Here is a 19,463-nt window from a genome sequence, read left to right as displayed (position 1 = left end):
GCAGTAGTAACATGTAGCACCGTCGAAATGTATCCAAGTACCAGCTTCAGACATCTTGACCTCCAATCCCTCCAGACCGTGCATGCAAAATAGGATTTACCCACAAGGGTCAATAAATACAGTATCACATTAAAGTTACATTACAAGAATACAAGTCTCCATACAATAGATATAGATGTCTTTCTTTTCTTAAAATAAGAATGTATGCAGCTCACAGCGAGCAACAGGCACCGTCGTCTGAGCACCATAGACTTCCTGTGCTGCAGACATTAAATGTCATGGAAGTAATCTCCGCTGCTATGAAAAGTACAGTGTGAGCAGAGCAGCGTTCGTGTCTGGGTCTCAGGTCAAGGAACTGGTCATGTGTGTGCTTCAGCGATGCCCTTGTCTACATGTCGTCCCACGGCGCTGACATTAAAGGCGTCTTAAAGGAGTCCATGCCTGATAAAGCAGGGTCTGATGCCCCTGAGCAATAGGCTACACAGCCCCTCACACACACACTGCCCATGAAATGGACATCTCATGGTCAGCTACATGGCCGACATCCTTGAGGATATATTGTCAGGATATGATCTATTTGAACAAGTTCTGCAGCGACAATCAAAGGGGTGCTTACATTGAATTTTGAGTTCATACAGTGCTCAAAGGTTTTATAACTCATAACATGCTGTTACTTTACTTTATGTGTTGTTGCTGTCAAGGCCAGGCAGAATCCTTGTCACTTTTTTTTTCTTTTTTACTTGCCAACTAAAAAACAACAGTCTTTTGTATTTTTGACATTTAATACCATTTCTGGAGCTGGCAGACAACCATCCATGCAATGCTGTCCCAAAATCAATGGTCAGGCTTTCTGTCAAGGTCAGGAAACATTTTCTGCTTACAGGAGACAGTGTTTTCTGTCAGCCGGAGTAAAAGTGACGATGATATCAGTACAGCTCTGACAAGATACAAGTGCATCTTAGTAACTGTGCAGGATGATCGTTGATTTTTTTTCACACTGTAAGTGGAGTGCTGTACATTTCCTGAAGGATTTGCAAAAACATTTCTGAGCATACACTCTTCTTGTTGCAGCGTTTCTCTGTTTTATATCATTGGACTTTTGGTTTGTCAAAACAAAACATTTGAAGACGTCACCTTGGACTATTGGCACTTCCTTATTTTCTGACATTTTATTGGCCAAATAAATGACTAGCAAATTAATGCATAATGAAAATAAAGAAAATGACCTAGTTGCTGCCACTTTTACAAGAGCATTTCACGGTGGCTCTTTCTCTTTAGCAAGCCTGACGATAAAGTGGATAGGGAGGAAAAACAACACGAACAAACCGGGAAGGAAAAACATGAATTTAATGAAATCCAATGCACAACTAAGTCGACAACTTGGTTCTCTTTTTCATGGATGTAATAATGATTTTCATCTTTCAGCTGGGTTGCACAAGGATTTTCTTTTTTGGCAACCCCTCAAAAAAAGGCAAGTCAGTCTCTGACATCCAAGGCATTAGAGTTTTTTTCCAAAAGAAAGGGTGACAGGGTTTCAGTGACCCAGAGTTCTTGGTGCACTCAACACCACTGACAAGTGCTCGGCACTCAACAACTGAAAGACAGGCCACTGGTTAGTGTGTGTGTGTGTGTGTGTGTGTGTGTGTGTGCGTGCGTGTGTTTGCGTGTGTGTGTGTGTGTGTGTGTGTGTGTGTGCAGGGATTCAAACCAGCAACCCTCTAGTCATGTCTCTGACCATTTCGCCTCAAACTAACCCACATATTTCGACAATGACCTCAATAGGTGCGGATTGAGATAAAGGTACAAAGAGAAGGGACACATGTAACAATGGTGTCTGGTGTCTAATAGTGTGCGAGCCTCGAGCAGCGCTCTGTAACCTGAATGTGAGTCAGAAACCGGTTTGACTCATTTCCTGCTCAGAGCTTTGTCATTTAACAATGGACACACACACACACACACACACACACACACACACACACACACACACACACACGCACAGGTCTATTAAAAGACCACTCCCCTGGAGGTAAGTTGCCTTTTTCTCTCCCCCATGAGCCACTCCTTAGCTTCAAGACACACACACACAGACACACACACACACACGCACACACACACACACACACACACACACACACACACACACACACACACACACACACACACACACACACACACACCATTAAGAGAACTAGACTTTGGAGAATTATTGAATCAAGGTTGAATTAATATAATTGTAATTTCCCTTATCAGTAAACTCACACCAGCGAACATGACCATCATGTCTCAGACACACACGCTCACATACAGTATTTCCCTGTTGTAAAGTGTAATAACATCTGGCCAGTTACAGCTATCATAAAGAGTCGACAACTCCCAAAACTCATTTAACACACACACACACACGGCGTGAACCTTGAGGCAGGAGTGGGGGTCTCTGTTTCACTTATTTTGCCCTCTCTTTTCTCTCTCTCTCTCTCTCTTTCTCTCTCTCTCTCCGTCATGGTCTCTCTATCTTTCTGTCTCGCATCTCTCTTGTTTCAGCCCGTAAGTGATGTTTGACCACATTTTACAGCTGAAGGTGACAACGTACACACTCACATTCATGCACACTCTGCAGTATGTGCTCCCTCCAGTCTCAAAACCAGTGTGTCTGATTGTGTGATTTTGACGGAGGGCGGGGAAAACAGACAGAGGAGAAAGTAGTGGAGTAGTAGTGTGTTCATATTGCTGCAGTCTCTCTTCTGCTACGCTTTGAAGAATAGCGTTTGTAATTGAAACATTATTATAACCTGTGGTGAAAGAACAATTCTGTTTTATTACAACTGGGGTCGACTGAGAGAGACTAGTTTCTGGTAATTTGGCCCTCACTACCGCTAGTGAACTGCAAAACAAAGGGAAGTTAGAGACTCATTACTGGGGGGTTTCAAAGTTGTACTTTGATATTTTAAATCGTATTTGTGATCATTTCCGTGTGTCTGAGTGTGTGTTGATGATTTGTATCATCTTGTTGTGATTGTATAAATACAGCAGGTAACTTTTTGTCATGTCCTTCTTGCAAAAGAGGTACTGATCTTATTGAGACTCTCTCTTAACTAACAACCATACTCTCAAAGGTCTTGAGATAACAAGTAATAGTGTATATTTTCATTCTTCCATTAGTATTCATATCATGTATTTATTGTATTGTGATAAAAGTGGAAAGGAAAAGTAAAGTTATTCCCTTGATAATTAATTTCATGGAATTTTCTTTTATGATGTTTTTAGTTTTTGCTTGCTTCTTTGTTTCTTTGCTATAAGCATTTGATTTTGTTGTGATGATTCATTTTCAAAACATGCGTGGGGAAAAGTGTTTGTAATTACCACGGTTAGTCAGCAGGTCAAAGTTGAGCCAGAAAGTCGTGACGAGGCTTGCTTTTAGAGAGGAGACCGTCAAGTTGGTCTTTAAACTGTGATACATGAATATTAAGGGACAGTTTAGAATTTTATAATTCACCTTTGTTTGCCAATTAAGTTTGGCCAATGCATGATTATATGCCAAACCGGTCTGATTACTTCACATTTCTCTCCCCGTCTGATGTCATTTAGCCGTTGGGACGTCTTCCCAGATGTCAGCGGTGAACTCGCTGGCCAGAACCATGTTGCATTAATAAACTGAATCCCCCCCTTTTATTTACACCTGTCTTCAGAACCTACTGACCACAGTGTACACATAGCCATAAATATTATTTGTTATTTTACATGTATATACACATGGCCCTGGCTTGTGAAATACAGCTCCAGTCCTAAAGTATGCTTGTTATCGGTTCAGACATAGTGTTTACCCTCAGCACCGCCACCGACATGACAGGCCAACAGAAGTGTGTAATGTATGTTTAGCTCTGCAGACGGTCTCAGAAGAAGGTGCTTTGGTAGTCGTCTGGCCTGCCAGCATGTTATTCCCACTTGTGTGTTATTCCCTTTGTTTGGGTCTCTGTGGTTTCCACCGCTGTGTAATGTGCTCTTTTTCTGTGCCGGCAGTGAAAAGTAAACTTCCTCCAGGACAGTAAATGCTATCGTTAGGTATCTTTTGTTGTTCGACAGAACTGTGTCACACCCACGGATAAAAGAGCTCCTTTGACATATTATTCTTTCTATTGGAGATATTTTTTTCCACATTTGATTTTTATTGGTTTCAGAAGTCCCAGAGACATTTTCCAATTGTTATTTTAGGCGCTTTTTTCTCCTTTAAAGCCGGATGTTTTAGAGCTTGATTTTTTTTTTTTTTATGTGTGTTTATTTGTTTGTCTTTTTTTCCCCCCTCATAACGTCTCTGTCGGCCTCTCCAGTATAAGTGCTGTTTCAGGTTGTTCTTTGTGTGTCGGTGTGGAGAACTGCTTTCTGTTCGACAGACTGAACAACAGAAGTGCTTCTGCTGCACAAATACAGGATAGACTAAATCCGACCCGCCAGCCGGTCGGTCAGTCAGTAAATCAGCCAGCCAGGCTTTGAACCAGCTAGCTGGACAATTGGAGAAAATCAGTCAGGCAGTTCAGTGTGTCACCAGCCTCTGTGCTGACTTGCTAAGCTAGCTGCGTCAGATTTAACCTGCTTATAGCCCATGGGTGAAATGTATTTCTCTAAACTCACACTCAAGTTTCATCCTCTTCTCATATTTCAGATTCTTCCCTTCCTCTTTAGTCTTTCTCCCCCCCTTCCCTTTGGTTTTCTGTACATTTTCCTCTTTCCTTCGCCGTCTGGCCTTACTTACCTTGTGTGTGTGTGTGTGTGTATGTGTGTGTGTGCGTGTCTGTGGGGGTTGGTGTTTAGTGTGTGTTTGTTCTGCTCTTATCTCGTCCACACCAGGCCTGTTTTTCAGTCCAAACCCTCAGCTGTGCCCCGATTGGCTCAGAAACAAACAGCCTCTTGTCTGCTCTGTGATTGGCCCATTCAAATCCTCTCACATGGATAAATCATTATTTGATTGTATTCTCCTGGTAATTTATCAGTTAGTTATCAGGACCACATGATGAATGGTTCAGTGTCACAGTGTAAAGAAGCTTGCTGGCTCCGCTGGCATGTGGGTCCATACAGGTGTGGGGCTCTCTGCTCTGCCCAAATGCAGACCACCAATTGTGAGCAATCATTCTGACCCCATTCTGTCCAGTATTGATCCCTTTCCCGGCCAGGCCCCTTTTGTATAACTCAATGGGACTGGTCCATTTGGTCATATTCACATTGTGTGTGTCTACTGTGCTGTACAGTAACACCTGGATGTGTTTATCATCTTTCAGATCACTCACACCATATTTAGATGCAGGCTTTCTGATAAAAAAATGCTTCCTAGATTCCCCCTCCCCCCCCCCGATTCCTACGGTTAAAGTGTATACAGGCTGTAGTGAGTCAGCCAGTCAGCATGTTTGAGGTCAAGTGTGTGATGAAGGGTGGAGAGAAGCAGCCAGTTGAGACTTGTTGTTTGGGGATTTTAACTTAAAAGGAAATACCAGCTGTGCTCTCAGTTCTGAGCCGGGCTGAGTGCCGTCTAAGGGCTCAATAATTACTCCCCCCTGACTCATTGAGAATGACACACACTGACATGGGATCTGATCGTGCGGATGGTTTATGGGTTAGTCTTTCGGTGACGTTGTAAGCTACCAATGTCTAGAGTCATCTTAAGACTTAATTGCGGGCCGTAAAACTTTTCTCTTTGTGTCAGTTGAGCTCTCGTTACTAAAGAAAAGCAAAGGAAAGTTGACCTGTCATGTTGGAGAAAAAGCCGGAGCGTGTCAGTGTTCACTAACCACTATGTTTTATAGTGGAAATGGGAACCTCAGGTGCCAAACTGTATTGTAACCCACACTAACGGAGACGGAACGAAAGGGGTGGACAGGGAGACAGTAAACAGAGTATTGGGTGTGGGGAGAGGTAAATGGGTGAACAAACACAGAAAGAGGGGATGGTTCAGCTTTCCTGAGAACGAGTGAAATCTGACTCCCCCCGGGAGCTATGGGTGGACTCATTCACAGACAGACAGAAAGGGGGGAGGGAGGTAAAGGAGAGGTGAGGAGGATTTCCCAATTTTCTCAGTCAATGACAAGCTCGTCCCTCAGTCTCTCTATCGTCCTCACCTCCTCTCCTGTCCTCTCTTCTCCTTGCCTTATCTGCCAGCCAGTCAGCGAGTCAGTCTGCATGTGAAGTTGCTTTAAATGTCAGCATTTGAATAGTAATAGAGATTAACGATGGAGAGATAAACGCAGAGCGGAAGAGGGGGAGAGGAAAAGCACAGGAGAGAGGTGAATGTCATAAAGATAGTGTCTATGAAAGGTTTCGACCCCTGCTAACAGTACTAACAGCTATCTCTGGACACTCACACACACACACACACACACACACACACACACACACACACACACACACACACACACACACACACACTCACACTCACACACACAGTATACTGATTATGGGACCAGGGTCTAAGGTCTAAGTTAAGTTCTAGCAGTTGCCTTTACACGCTTAGTCAATATATCTACACTAGATGATCATTTTTTAAATATCAACTTTTTAAACATATTTTGTAAAAATCTCTAATGGCCACCCCTCGCATTATCAATATCGAGGTATTTGGTCAAAAGATTTTGTGAGATATATCAGTAAATAATAATACGCAGCAGTAAATGTTGTCGCAGTAAGACAAAACCTGGGTTTATATTCAGCAGCCGGTCTTATCTCATGCTGGTTTTTTTTTTCAGGGGACTAATTTGCCAAAGGTTTGCAGGTTTTTTCTTTCGCTATAACGCAGACGATAATGGGCTGAAGGAACTTTTAAATTCCTTGAAAAGTATTCCCGGGATTGAAATTACCAGGAACTGCTTGCGATGTATTTAGGGTTTAGGTGTCATGTTGACTGTCAAATGGTAATTTAGGTTGTTTACTTATGGCACTCCCACGAGGAATTTAGAGCTACACAGAGTTTTAATGCTGATGCTTGTGTTGATTAATATCTTAGTTGACCAGCAGTAAATTAATTGACATTAACATTTTTCATTTCAGTTCGTTGAGATTTGAGGATTTGCAGTTTTTTCTCTTCAGCTTTGAGTTTTTGGAAATCGTGAGTCGGGGGCTCGCCAAACAGTCGAGAACTGTGCAGTTTCGCACATTTTGTTGTTATACTGTGTTCGCCAAATGTTGTGATAAATTGCTGGTATTACCTCCCTTACTTGTGAGGGGTTTATTGCATTAGAGACAACGAGAGTTCTCAGCATCTACTTGAGTAAAATTAAGTCACACTTTGGATCTTTTTCCTCTTTCTGCCATTATGTGGGTCTGACGCTGTACCGAGCCAAAGCGCGCGCGCGCGTCTGCGTGTGTGTGTGTGTGTGTGTGTGTGTGCGCGTGTGTCAGAGGAAAGTACGACTCGTGCCCTCCGTGAGGAGGTTTGCAACGCTGCTTTTTTCCGCTGAGATCTGACTCCATAACTTTTACAGTACTGACAGCAGAACCGTTAACTCCCAACCTCATCAATACTCTGGGTTTTTACTACTGTATAATGGATTCCCGTTTAGTACCGAGTTTCAGGGGGTCGTCCTACTTACAACATAGAAATGAGAGGCTCATTCAACAGCAAAAGTCAAAATGTTTACTTGTTTATTTGTTGGCATCAGCGTTGGAAAGAATCAGTCTGTAAGTAGCATTTTATTGTCCAAAACATACATTATCGAGACATGTCGGCCAATGAAATGCCAACGCGCAGCGATGGAGGTCATGGCTGCCTTTCACAGCATAGCCTGTACAACCAAATCATGAGTTTGTGGGAAAATAATGTGGTGCACGAAAACTGCTTGAGTTTGAATTTGAATTGAAAAGCGGCATTAACCCCAAGAGAAGAGCAGGGTGAGGGGAGGAGATAGTCAGGGATGGAAGGGCAGAAGGAAAAACACACATTTCTGTTTTACTGTTACTGTCAATGAAAACTCCTGAATCAGCTGAACACACACACACACACACACACACACACACACACACACACACACACACACACAGACACACACACACACACACGTCTCAGATTCAATTACAGCATTGTGAGATGAAGGAGAAATTCTTCAGCCTTCAGCACTTCCAATTAAACTGCTGCTCTGAGTGTGTGTGTGTGTGTGCACGCACGGATGAGTGTCACTGTGTGTGTGAGAGACAATGTGCATGTGACTGTGTGTTGCTGTGTAAGTCGTGTGTATTTGGGTGTGTGATTGCGCGTGCCCGTGTGTATGTTTAACAGGCGAGCCGGCGAGGTGTGTGTATATGGGTCTTGGCTTTGATGGCGTCGCGCTGCGCTGCAAGGGCCACTGAAGCGTGACGAGTGCGAGAGTGTGTGTGTGTGTCAGCCTCTCTGATGTCACCTTGTATCATTTCAGGCTAATTTCACCTATTCTCAGAGAGGGAGAGAGAGAGAACAAAAAAGAGACAACACAGAGAAAGTAAATGATAAGGTACAACTTTATTAGTGTCCTTGAGGTGGTTCACGCACACGCACACATTAAAAACAACAAACCCAAGCTACAGAGAGTACGGAGTGTATTACACCACAGTACAAATACATGTTAAGAGAGTATCAAGAAATGCATGTGTATAATAAGGCCTGTGCATACAAATATAACAGTAAATTAATTCTGTGTCATAATTTTTGCATGAATTCCTCCTCTTTTCCGTCTCATTTTCTTTTTTAAGCCATCTTCCTCGCGTTTGAGCCCAAAATTGAGACTGTCCCACAAAGCCATTCATGATTATAAATCCGGGTCAGTGAAACTTAATTATTAGCTGGACTTGGACAAAGTTTTAATGATTTTGAGGGAAACAGTATTACTGGTGGTTGGAACTGGTGGTTGGAGTTGGATTCTAATGACGTAAATGTAATTATTGTCCTTGAAAATTATTTCCGTTTGCAAAATGGAGCTTCTCTTTTCTTTTCTTTTCTTCTCTTCTCTTCTCTTCTCTTCTCTTCTCTTCTCTTCTCTTCTCTTCTCATGGTGTGATTGTGATGCCACCTCAATTTTGATCCTCTTAGATGCAGGAAACACAGGGATGGAAACAAAAGACAAAAGACAACGGAAACAAAAGGAAATAGTTAATCAATCGGCTTAGATTCATCTCCCTCCAAAAAAATAATTACATTTTCTGCCTCTCTGTTACCCCACCCTTCTCTCCCTCTCCATTTCGTTGCACTCTTTCCTTCTGTTTCACTCTCTTTCACTCACTTATCTGCTCTCTGGTGATAACATCTCTGCCTGCAGACTGCAACTGAGCTCTGCTGATAAATACTAGCCACAGTCAGGAAGAGAGAGAGAACGAGCAAGTAAGCACTGTAAGTACATTGAGCAGATTACAACTGAGCAGATTCGAGCTGTTTGGCCTCAGCGTCAGGGCCAAGAAGGGATGATGTCATGGTCATCTGATTAGCTCCAATTTATAGTGTAAAACATCATATTGTTTAGTGGAATCAACACATTTTACCTCGTTAACGTAAAAAAAGTTTTTTTTCAAGTTAATTTAGCCTGATGTATCTATTTTTTTTAATTTCGAGACCACTTTTTTCTCCCCTTGGGTCCTTAACAGGTTGTGAGCATTCAGTTTGCAGAATATGAAGTTCGAAATATCATCCATCTCTTTGGAGGAAATCACTGTTTATCTCCTCAAAAGCTGAATTCAAACATATATGCAATGAAATTGAATGGTAATGAAGCCTAATATACAATGGCAGTGAAGACCGTAGATATTTCCGTAAGCACAAGACGAAGTCTCAAAGCAAGTAGTCCGTGTTTGTAGTCTAAAGCCAGTCTTAACCGCTGAGGCAATGTATAGTTGCTTTTTTGAACTGATCACCAAGGTGATGTTCTTTTGCACAAGGGCACACGTATTGACGAAGCATTCTTAGATTTTATAATCAGACATCTCTTAGTTATGAGGAAGTTTCTTTGTCATAATAGATTTTCTGGAATAGTCTCTAGATAAAGAAAAAAGCGCCTCAGACCTTCTTTTGATTTAAGCGTGTCCCAGGGAGTTGTTGGATCAGATTTAATACTGCCTGTTCTGCAGATCGGTTAGATCCCATTGGAGGAAAGGAAAGCTAATCAAACTAGCTATTGTTTCACATTATTGCCATGCTGCCAACTAATAATCTTGATTTTGGCTAATAACCCGATGAATGTGCGTGGTCTTCTTTCTTTCCCTGGCGACTGGGGGCCGTCTGCACCCATGTTTCCAAACAGTTTGCGTCAAAGCACTTTTCTTTGACTTGCTTCCTGGAGGTGGAGGTCAATGGAAATCACCACAAAATGAGTCTGAGTGACAGTGGCAGATGCTGTGTCTGATGCCATTCAACAATCTTTTAGAAAAGACTGTGTGTGTGTGTGTGTGTGTGTGTGTGTGTGTGTGTGTGTGTGTGTGTGGGGCGCTCCTCTCTCTGCCCTTGAGCCTTTATCAAGTCCTTCTAATTATTTTATAATGCAAATGAGTCGCCATTATTTCATTAGCGAGGCAGCCAATCACAGAAGCTGATTAGGAAGTGATTAGCATGCAGTCCGTTCCTTCTCTCTCTCTTTCTCTCTCTCTCTCTCTCTCTCTCTGTCCTTGTGAATGGAGAGGAGGGGGGCAATAATATCCCATCTGGACACACACTCGTGCATATAGTTGGAAAATGTTGTAGCGATTTGTTATACAATACAATCCAGTTAGTTAACACATGCAGACAGACCCAGTACAAATACACACATAGATGCTGTATTTCTGGGTGGTTATACTCAATCAATGTGTAATGTGAAAGAGGTTGCGTATGATTACAAACCCACAGATGATTACTCTGCACTAGAGAGCGTCTTTCAGCTCATTTTGGTGTTGCCGCTTCAATTTCACAATTTGTGGCCGCCCTCACGTTTGATGTTTTCGGCCACAGTAGGCCGCTGTTTCCAGCCTAAAAGGTCTAATAACCTAAAAAGGTATGGCACCATTCAGTCAGAAACATGAACTTGGACTTAACCGCAGATAGTACCCTATTGATGTAGGCGCGCGCCCCGCTAAACTGCTGTGACATCATCGTCAACGGGACACTCGCTGAATCATTTCAACGGTAAACATAGGATTTTGCTCTTTGTCAATTGTACGCCGCTGTGGAGGCTACGTGGTGCGTAAGGCGTGGGTTCGGGAGCTCACATTTTTCCTATTGATGGTAGTTTGGCTAATTAAAAAACACCGGGTTTGCACAGGCCAGTCAGTGGTCTGCAGTGATTTAACTCCTTTTTGTAATTGGTTCGGCTCGCTTGGAACTTCGACTGAGAATGGAGTTCCAATGTGCAACAAACTGAACTGAACTGGACTGCTTGGTGGAAACGAGGCTATTGTGGAGTAACTAAAAAGGCTGATATTTCCCAGAGCTAAAAGGAAGGGACTACTGTACGTGTATTCATTATTAGGTTACCTTAAACATGATTTCAAATGAATAAGTTGCTCTGCTTGATGTGTAAGCAGGCAACTGGTTGTTGTCATATGAAGTCAAAAAGTGATGATGTGTCTTTTTCTGTAGCCAAAATATCTGTTATTGCACATTTGACCAGAGTCTGTACCAGTAGCATTGCGTTCCAAATGCCAAATAGAAGTCAGTGATTGTTAGAATGTGATTATTTATGTTTAATTATTATTATATTGTATGTCATAGATACATACTCAATCGAGATAGATGGATAGATTTTAACTTCCTTTGGGAAAGCTTGCGTCTTTTTTCCACAAGAGGAAAGAGGATAGTTCAAGGTCTGCTCTTCTCATTATTGGCAAGAACTATCAACTGTCAGATGCTTGTGTGCGTGTGTGTGCGTGCGTGTGTGTGTGTGTGTGTGTGTGTGTGTGTGTGTGTGTGTGTGTGTGTGTGTGTGTGTGTGTGTGTGTGTGTGTGTTGGTTTAAGTTGGCAGGACATTGAGGAAAGCGAGACGTGTTAACTAAGAATGTGGGCGAGCTAGTGTGAGGTTTGTACACATACACACAGTTTTACACATATAAGGTTTCTGTAGACCCTTTTCAGCAGACACACATACACATGGACACACAGCCACTTTGTTTAGTATGTTTGTAGCTGAAAGCAGCAAGAATGTGTATCAGAGGTGTGCAGACGAGAAAAGAGAAATACTTTACGGTTGAGAGAAATGTTCTTTTAAACCAGTCGGCAATGTAAAACACGGACATGTTTTTCTTTACTGCTCAACCAAGGCAAAATACCTTGTCTATCATGGCACTATATCAGAGCTGAGTGCAAAGCTATTTGTTTGTGTGTTCCCAGTTAAAAGCCCACCGCACATATTTTAAACACAGTGGGTTTAAATCCAATTTCCCTCTACAATGTAAACAGCTTTCAGAAGCAGAGAATCCAGCAAAAACGATTTTACACTGAATACGTTTACTGTAGTTTGATGGGGTTAAACAAGACCAAACTAATGCTTTGGCATATAAAACAAGGATAAGTGCTTCTGCAAATACCAAAACTACAGCCTTGTCACTTAAAGAAAACACACCAAACGTCAGAAGCTTTAAACTCTATAATACACACAAATCTTTTCAGCAAGCTGTAGCAGCAGTGAGCATAACACTCCAGTCAATGAGCAATGAATCAATTATGGGTGACCTCTTACTTTTATTAGAAACAACGTACGTATGACTTACATTCATGTGACTTTCCATTAACTGTTGCAGTGACATTGACCTTCCTTTTGGTGGGACACTTTACTCTAAAACGCTCTTCGCCCACTCAGGGCCAGCTTCACAGCAAACCACAATGATTGTGAGCTAACATTTTACTTCACGCACATCAGAGATCAAAGCTTATATTGGTGGCTGAAAACAAATACGTCTTATCTCCATAGATTGCAAACTAATAAAAGATCAGGTTAATTAAACAATCTTAGCAATCATTTTTTGTAATTACTCATGTTTACTGAGCGTCTGAATGATTTAGCTTTTTGGGAGTCCTTCGGGAACAAAGAAGCAAAGGTCTACTTGTACAAAGATGGTGCCATGTGTGTGTGTGTGTGTGTATGTGTGTATGGTGCTGCTGTGTGTATGTGTATGACCACATGGTCATTTCCACAGCCCAACTCCAGCTTTGTCAAAAGAGAGTTGGAAATGTACTATCCTGTTGTTAACAAAGGATAATATTCCCCACCATTGCTGCATACCTTGCACAAGGTTACCTTTCCAAATACAGGCAGAAAACATACGTTCCCTTGTGCTCGCTTCTGATGCAGTTTGTTCTTGCACGCATGAAAACATACACCCTAGAGTTACACACGTTTGCTCTTTTAACCCATGCAGCGAGAGCTACCTGATGGCAAGATGTAACCTGACACACACACTGTGGGAGACAGGAAGTCATGGCGTTTTACAAACACACAGCACACATACAGCAGCAGGTGTTAGACATCCGCTGAATTATACTGTACATCCAAGCTGAGTTCATAATAGAATAGTTTGGAGTACAAAGAGGCTTGTTGTTATGCTGTACTTCATGCCCTCTACTTGTCCCAGCATTTTTTTTCGCATTATGACTGGAGGTAACTTGCTGTGACAAAGACTTAATTGAATTGAATGGGAGTTGCATGAAGAGAGGCTGGTTTTAACGTGTGACGCCAAGAGGAATGTGATCCAGTGCATCTCTGAGGCTTTGAGTCACAGCCAACCATACAGCCGGCAGCAGAAGACAGTCGCTTAGTTTGATGTTAACTTGTTTCTCCTCCGGCGGCGCCTGTCACCTCTTGGTATCTGTCTGTAGCGGGAGCTCAGATCAGTGGGGTATCTGAGGGCCTGTCGTTCTGCTCTCCATCACAGCCGCCGCAGCCCGCTCTAGGACACAGGTAGCAAAGCTACTGAATGCGAGGAGATTCATGTTGCTGGCTGTGCTGGTTGCTGATAGTGCTTCATGGTGGCTTGCGCTTGTATTCCTTCTAAGTTGCCCTCTGTGTATCTCGGCGTTCAGGTTTGCCGCTCTTTCAGTTCCAAAATACCTGGAAGTTTGCACATTTCACCGCAAAGGAAAATAAATGACAATGTTCACTATAATATTAATATTGTTATAAACTATTCATTATCGTCTTGGGTTTGGTTAGTTTCATTAGAGCTGAAACGATTAGTTAATTAATTACAACTATCATTATATCACTACCATAAAATATCTATGTATGGAATATTTTATCTTCTCCTACTTTGGCAAATGTCAAGAAGGGCACAGAGGACATATCAGTGACCACTAACGACCAGTGACTTGAATCAGATGGTATTGTGGCTTTTCTTAGTCATATTTCTCCTAGCCATTTTATTAACACAAGCCATGCGATGCTCTCAGCTCAATGAATCAGATAGCTAGCAGTATCCCGCATGTTATTTCCATCAGCAACATTGCCACATATCATTTCAAGTTGATTGTTTCATCTAGCCGCCAGGGACAAGTGGCGTCTCTCTGTATTAGAGCGACTTCCTGTTCAGGTTGGGCCACAGGCGGCCAGCTCACACATGGTTGTCCTGAGGCCGCCGTGATGGGCACAGATGATCAGCTGAAGGCTCCGATGGTTGAGTCAGAGGTGATCCTGATTGGCCTTGAGTGATGACTGTTGGAGCTCAGACTCCTGGTGGTTTGTTAATGAGCTGAGACGCAGGCACACACATAAAAACAACATACAGGAAGGAAACTAAAGTTTAACAGGATAAACCCAAAGGAGAATTCATGTCGCATTACAACTAATTTGATTTAGCTCGTTCAAGTCAATGATTACTGACACTGTGAGGTGAACTAAATGTTATTGTGTTTGTCTTTGCAGGGAGCTGTATGTTTGATGAAGGCTTCAGTCAGTGTGATTACCAGCAAGATCCCTATGATGACTTTGACTGGACGCACATCAACACCAAGGAAGTGCCGTACGTCTCTCCAGACCTGCCACAAGGTAAGACTTCTCCCATCGCTGTTATCTTCTTGTTTAACTCCTCCAAGTGGAAGAAAGTGATTAAGTACAAGTACAATTTAGATCTTTTATTATTTTATTTTGTATTTTACACATCAGTCATAAAGGCCATTTAATACCGAAGTATAGAGATTAAACGCACAACTTTTACTAGTAGTATGAAGTATTTTGTACATTGCATCCTCTCCTCGTTTCTTAGACATCCTCTCTTCTCCTCGCCTCTTTAATCAGTAGTTTTTTTCGCCGTGGTGATGATGAAGGGGAAATTAAATCTTTCTGCCTCAGGGCTGAGGGTCTAATTAACAGAATATGAGGTCATTAATCAACGGCAGGGAACAGGGAAGGTTGCCTACTTTACAATCTCAAAAGCAAAATGTTATAACAATAGCCAGCTATGTAATGTTGAGATATTGACTGGCATTGCAAAATGAAATCCTCAGAGTGAGAATGTTGACTGGTGTATGAACAATGGCGTTAACCACCGCGAGGAAGCCATGTTTAAATATATCAACCATGAGTAAATTAACCACGAGTTTTTCATATCTTTTATGTTGGCCTCTCATCTCTTCTCCTCCTTTTTTCCTTTACTCTTGTCTCCTTCCCTCTTGTGTCCACTTGTCTCCTCTCGTCTCTTATCTCCTCTCCTTTCCTTTCCTTTGGTCTTCTTTTGTCTCATTTTCCAGTATTTTCTTCTTTACTTTCCTATAATCTTGTCTCCTCTCCTTTTCTGTCCTATATTCTTCCTTTGTCTCCTTTCCTCTCCTCTCCTCTCCTCTCCTCTCCTCTCCTCTCCTCTCCTCTCCTCTTCTTCTCTGTTGTGAAAGATTATGACTTTGTTACCATGACACTGTAATACTGTTATTTATCTCTCTTGCTTATCATCATGACAACCCAGCGTCACTGACATTTAGAGAAAGGTTCAGTTCAACAACAGCTCTTTAGGATTTTCACACATGCACGCGCACACACACATTTCCTTCTAAAATGTGTGTGTACCTGATGTCTGGTGCATGTGGTCCTGCATATATTTATGCCACGACACAAGGTTGAAGTGCCTTGCCCAATGGTACAGTGCCAAAGTCTCACATTTACTGATATTAATACCAAGTGGTGTCACTATGCAGAGAGGGCAAAGTTGGCAGTTTGAAGAGGCTAAACACTTTGCACAAGAGTGCAAAAGTAATGCCTGGAATTTGCATAGCATTAACTTCAGGAGAAGCTAGTGGGATGAGCTGGGGCGCGAAGATGGCAGGCCAGGTTAATGGTTTGGAGCCGTTCAATGCATAAGGGGGTTCAGAACGTTGCCTAAAGGTACGGGAGCGTGACCTGACATTTGATGTGTTAATAATGCCAGCAGGGTGAGGGACAGCAGTGCTGCGGTTGGAAAACGAGGTTGCTGGAGGGGATTACAGATACAGCACTTGGCTAGGTTTTGTATTTGGAAGAAGTATCGGGGTATGGGTGAGGGGTTGAGTTGGTAGCTTAAATGCCCTCCCCAGGGACACATTGGTAATACCTATTATTAGAATTGTTTTTCTGTCAGGCAATCCTAGCCACCAGTAATTTAGAAGTACTCCTGTTCGGCTGCAGTCTCCCTGAGGGCATGGCATGATTGAGAGCATAGCCAATAAACCTTTTGGGCTTTTGACCCGTGAAAACAAAGAGACACCTACTCCCTTTGTTTAGGGGAGGTTGTTAAGAGTATTTGGCACCTCAAAGACCATTGGGAGCGAATTAATTTAGCTGATTAGTAGTTCAGTCGGTTATATATAGTCAAAGTATTGGCAGAGAAAAGCAGTCATCTTAGGGCTTTACGCAGCATCATTTGAGAGTCATTGGATGGCTCAGCCAACAACTATGGTTTTGTTTCTTATAACCCACATTGGTTTGTCCCAGTTGTTAATCACCATTTGTGCTTAAGGCAGTATTGACTGCGGAGGGATGGTTTGGCAGTTTTTGTAATAGAGCTAAAACTATTCTGTGTAATCTCTTTGGGGGTTGATGTTGGCACTAGCCACCATGGCAGGGTCTGGATGCTCCGCTGGCAGCATGCGTTGTGCCAGTTGAACATTCATGGGCTGGGGCTCTGAGGCTCAGTGGACTAAAGCAGATACTCTTGACTCATAATGTTGTCAGCCAGTACCACTCTAAACCTATTTGGCAAGCCTTTCTCTCCATGTCTTTCTCTTTTCTCTTGTTTTCCACTGGGAGGGAGTAAAAAAAAAAGGCATTTCAACTGCAGTAGAGCTCGTTTCTCGTCCAATGGATGTTTTAATAATGAGTGAATACTGATGGATACAAACTATACAGTCTAAAAATGACCATTAAATCAAACCTTACTGACACTGAACATTGAAAAAAGTTAGTATGAAAAGTAGTATGTGTTGCATTGGCATTTAGTTATATATTTATTTGTTGATTTCTAATGTATTTATTGAACAAAATACTGAAGCAATCAAGTAGTCAATTGACTAAAGATTAAAAATACATTTTGATGATCTATTTTTCAAGCACAAATGCAAAAAAATCCCTGATTACAACAAGTTACTGCTTTTTCTTTCATGGTCGCGAATTGAAAACCTTTGGCTTTGGGGGCTGTTGGTCGGATAAAACAAGACATTTGAAGACTTCACTTTGGAATTTTTTTTTTTAATATATTTATTTTGATTTTACAACTTTACAAGAAAGAACTTTAAGGATACAATACAAATGAAAGATGGCAATAGAAAACAACACAAAAAGGAAAAAAATAATTTGCAAAATAAAATAAGAATACATAGACAGCCACAACAAATAATAAACACATTTGCACATCACCAGTCAGAGATAAGTACATCTTGGTTATTTGACTTGGTCAGTTTAAGTCAGCATCGGTGCCAGTATTTTTAATCCGGCAGGGCAAAGTCCAGTCCGGAAGCACTTTGGACATTTTATAGGCCAAACAAAAAGTCAATTGACAAAGAGAATACTCTGCAGATTGATTAATGGGTGGCTGTAGCTCATGCGGAGGAGTGGTCATCCTGCAACCACAAGGTAGCCGGTTCGATCCCCAGTCTCCCCATAGTTCACATGGAAGTGTCCCTGAGCATGACACTTAACCCTAAATTGCTCCCCTAATAATGACAAGAGTAAACTTTAAACTAACATACACTTGCAGAAAATATCCATATACAGGCTTCAAAAACCCACAATAAAAACATGTTTATAGGAATACCAGTGGAATTGAAAGCTTGTGTATTTAGGGGAAATGATTCCACAGTCTGGAAGCAACAATGGAAAATACTTGATCCATTGTCGATTTTTAACGGGGAACACGTAATGAAATGAATGAGCGGCCGGAACATAAAGATGATCTAAACAAAACCGAGTAGTTTTGGTCAATGCCGTGCTTTCAAAAGAAATTAAATGATTTTACAATCAGTTCCATATTTGACATTAAAGTAAATTGGATCTTTATTGTGGACGAGCTGCATGTTTTTTGTTTGACTATTTTACCGTGGAATGTTGTTGCCATAAAATGCTGAGAGTAAAACTCTCTCTGCAGCATGCAGGCCGTTACCGTTTCGCTGAAGAATACTTTCCTCTATCTTCCACGCTGCAGCTACTGTTGTTGTTATGTGACATATCTAGGTCTTAAGGCTGTCTCGGGGTATTTTTAGCCTCATCGTTATATTGTGTCGTCATTCTATTAGCGTCCATTTTAGACTTTGGCAGTTCAAAGACATCAGCCATTTTAGAAACTGGCAAACTTCAGGTGTCAGATGTTCTTGGCATCACAAAGTCTACATCTGCAGCATGCGTGTTGTGTCAGTTTCATGTACTATCAGTCTTTTTTAACTCTATTTTTGTCTCAGATTAGGCGTCGTTATTTTTCTGTAATTCAGTCGCCATGCAGGGGAAATGCTTTAACATGTTGGACATTGCCTATTTATCAAGTATTATTCAGCTATTTTGACACCGAGAGTTCAAAAAGTTAAATTTTTGCCAAGTTGTAACATATCAGGGATGTCTGATAGGAGTATTTTTAGCTGGAGCACCATCTTGGCAGCCATCTTAAAGGCACTTTTCTTGTGTCACCATCTTAGAATCCGTGCACAAAAAGAAAGCAATAGGGGGTGACATCCATCGTGTGCTCCACTTGCATGAGAGTTTGAGAGGGAGAATGGTATTAGCCTGGTGGCTTTAGTCCAGTTTGGATGTTTTCATTTTGTGTCTTATTGGTGACATTTAGAACCGGGGAGTAGGATTATTTGAATACTGCCATTGCTACAATAGTGTGTGTGTGTGTGTGTGTGTGTGTGTGTGTGTGTGTGTGTGTGTGTGCGCCTGCTCCGAGGTGATGGCGGGGGAAATAAATCAATCAAGAGGGAGAGGAAGGGACAATCTAAAGCTTTGGGTTTGAAAAGCTGATGATGATATTGTGTGTGTGTGCGTGTGTGCGTGCGTGCGTGTGTGTGTGTGTGTGTGTGTGCGTGTGTCTCCATGCGGGCCCATGT

General features: G+C 42.0%; 1 protein-coding gene across 4 annotated transcripts in view; it reads left to right on the top strand.

Moving 5' to 3' along the window:
• Positions 1-19,463, top strand: part of ptprk (protein tyrosine phosphatase receptor type K) — a gene marked incomplete at its 5' end in the record, with an annotated part of 104,832 nt that overhangs the window by 26,105 nt on the left and 59,264 nt on the right. For all 4 annotated transcript variants that reach the window (XM_079215268.1, XM_079215267.1, XM_079215270.1 and 1 more), the window contains one exon: positions 14,827-14,949. In XM_079215268.1, the coding sequence (XP_079071394.1) occupies positions 14,827-14,949 (123 nt within the window). The remainder of the gene's footprint in view (positions 1-14,826; positions 14,950-19,463) is intronic.

This window comes from Taurulus bubalis (genome assembly GCF_910589615.1).
Source record: "Taurulus bubalis genome assembly, chromosome: 3".
NCBI classification, from domain to species: Eukaryota; Metazoa; Chordata; class Actinopteri; order Perciformes; family Cottidae; genus Taurulus; species Taurulus bubalis.
Note: the sequence above shows the minus strand (reverse complement) of the source record. Positions and strands in the feature narration are given on the sequence as shown.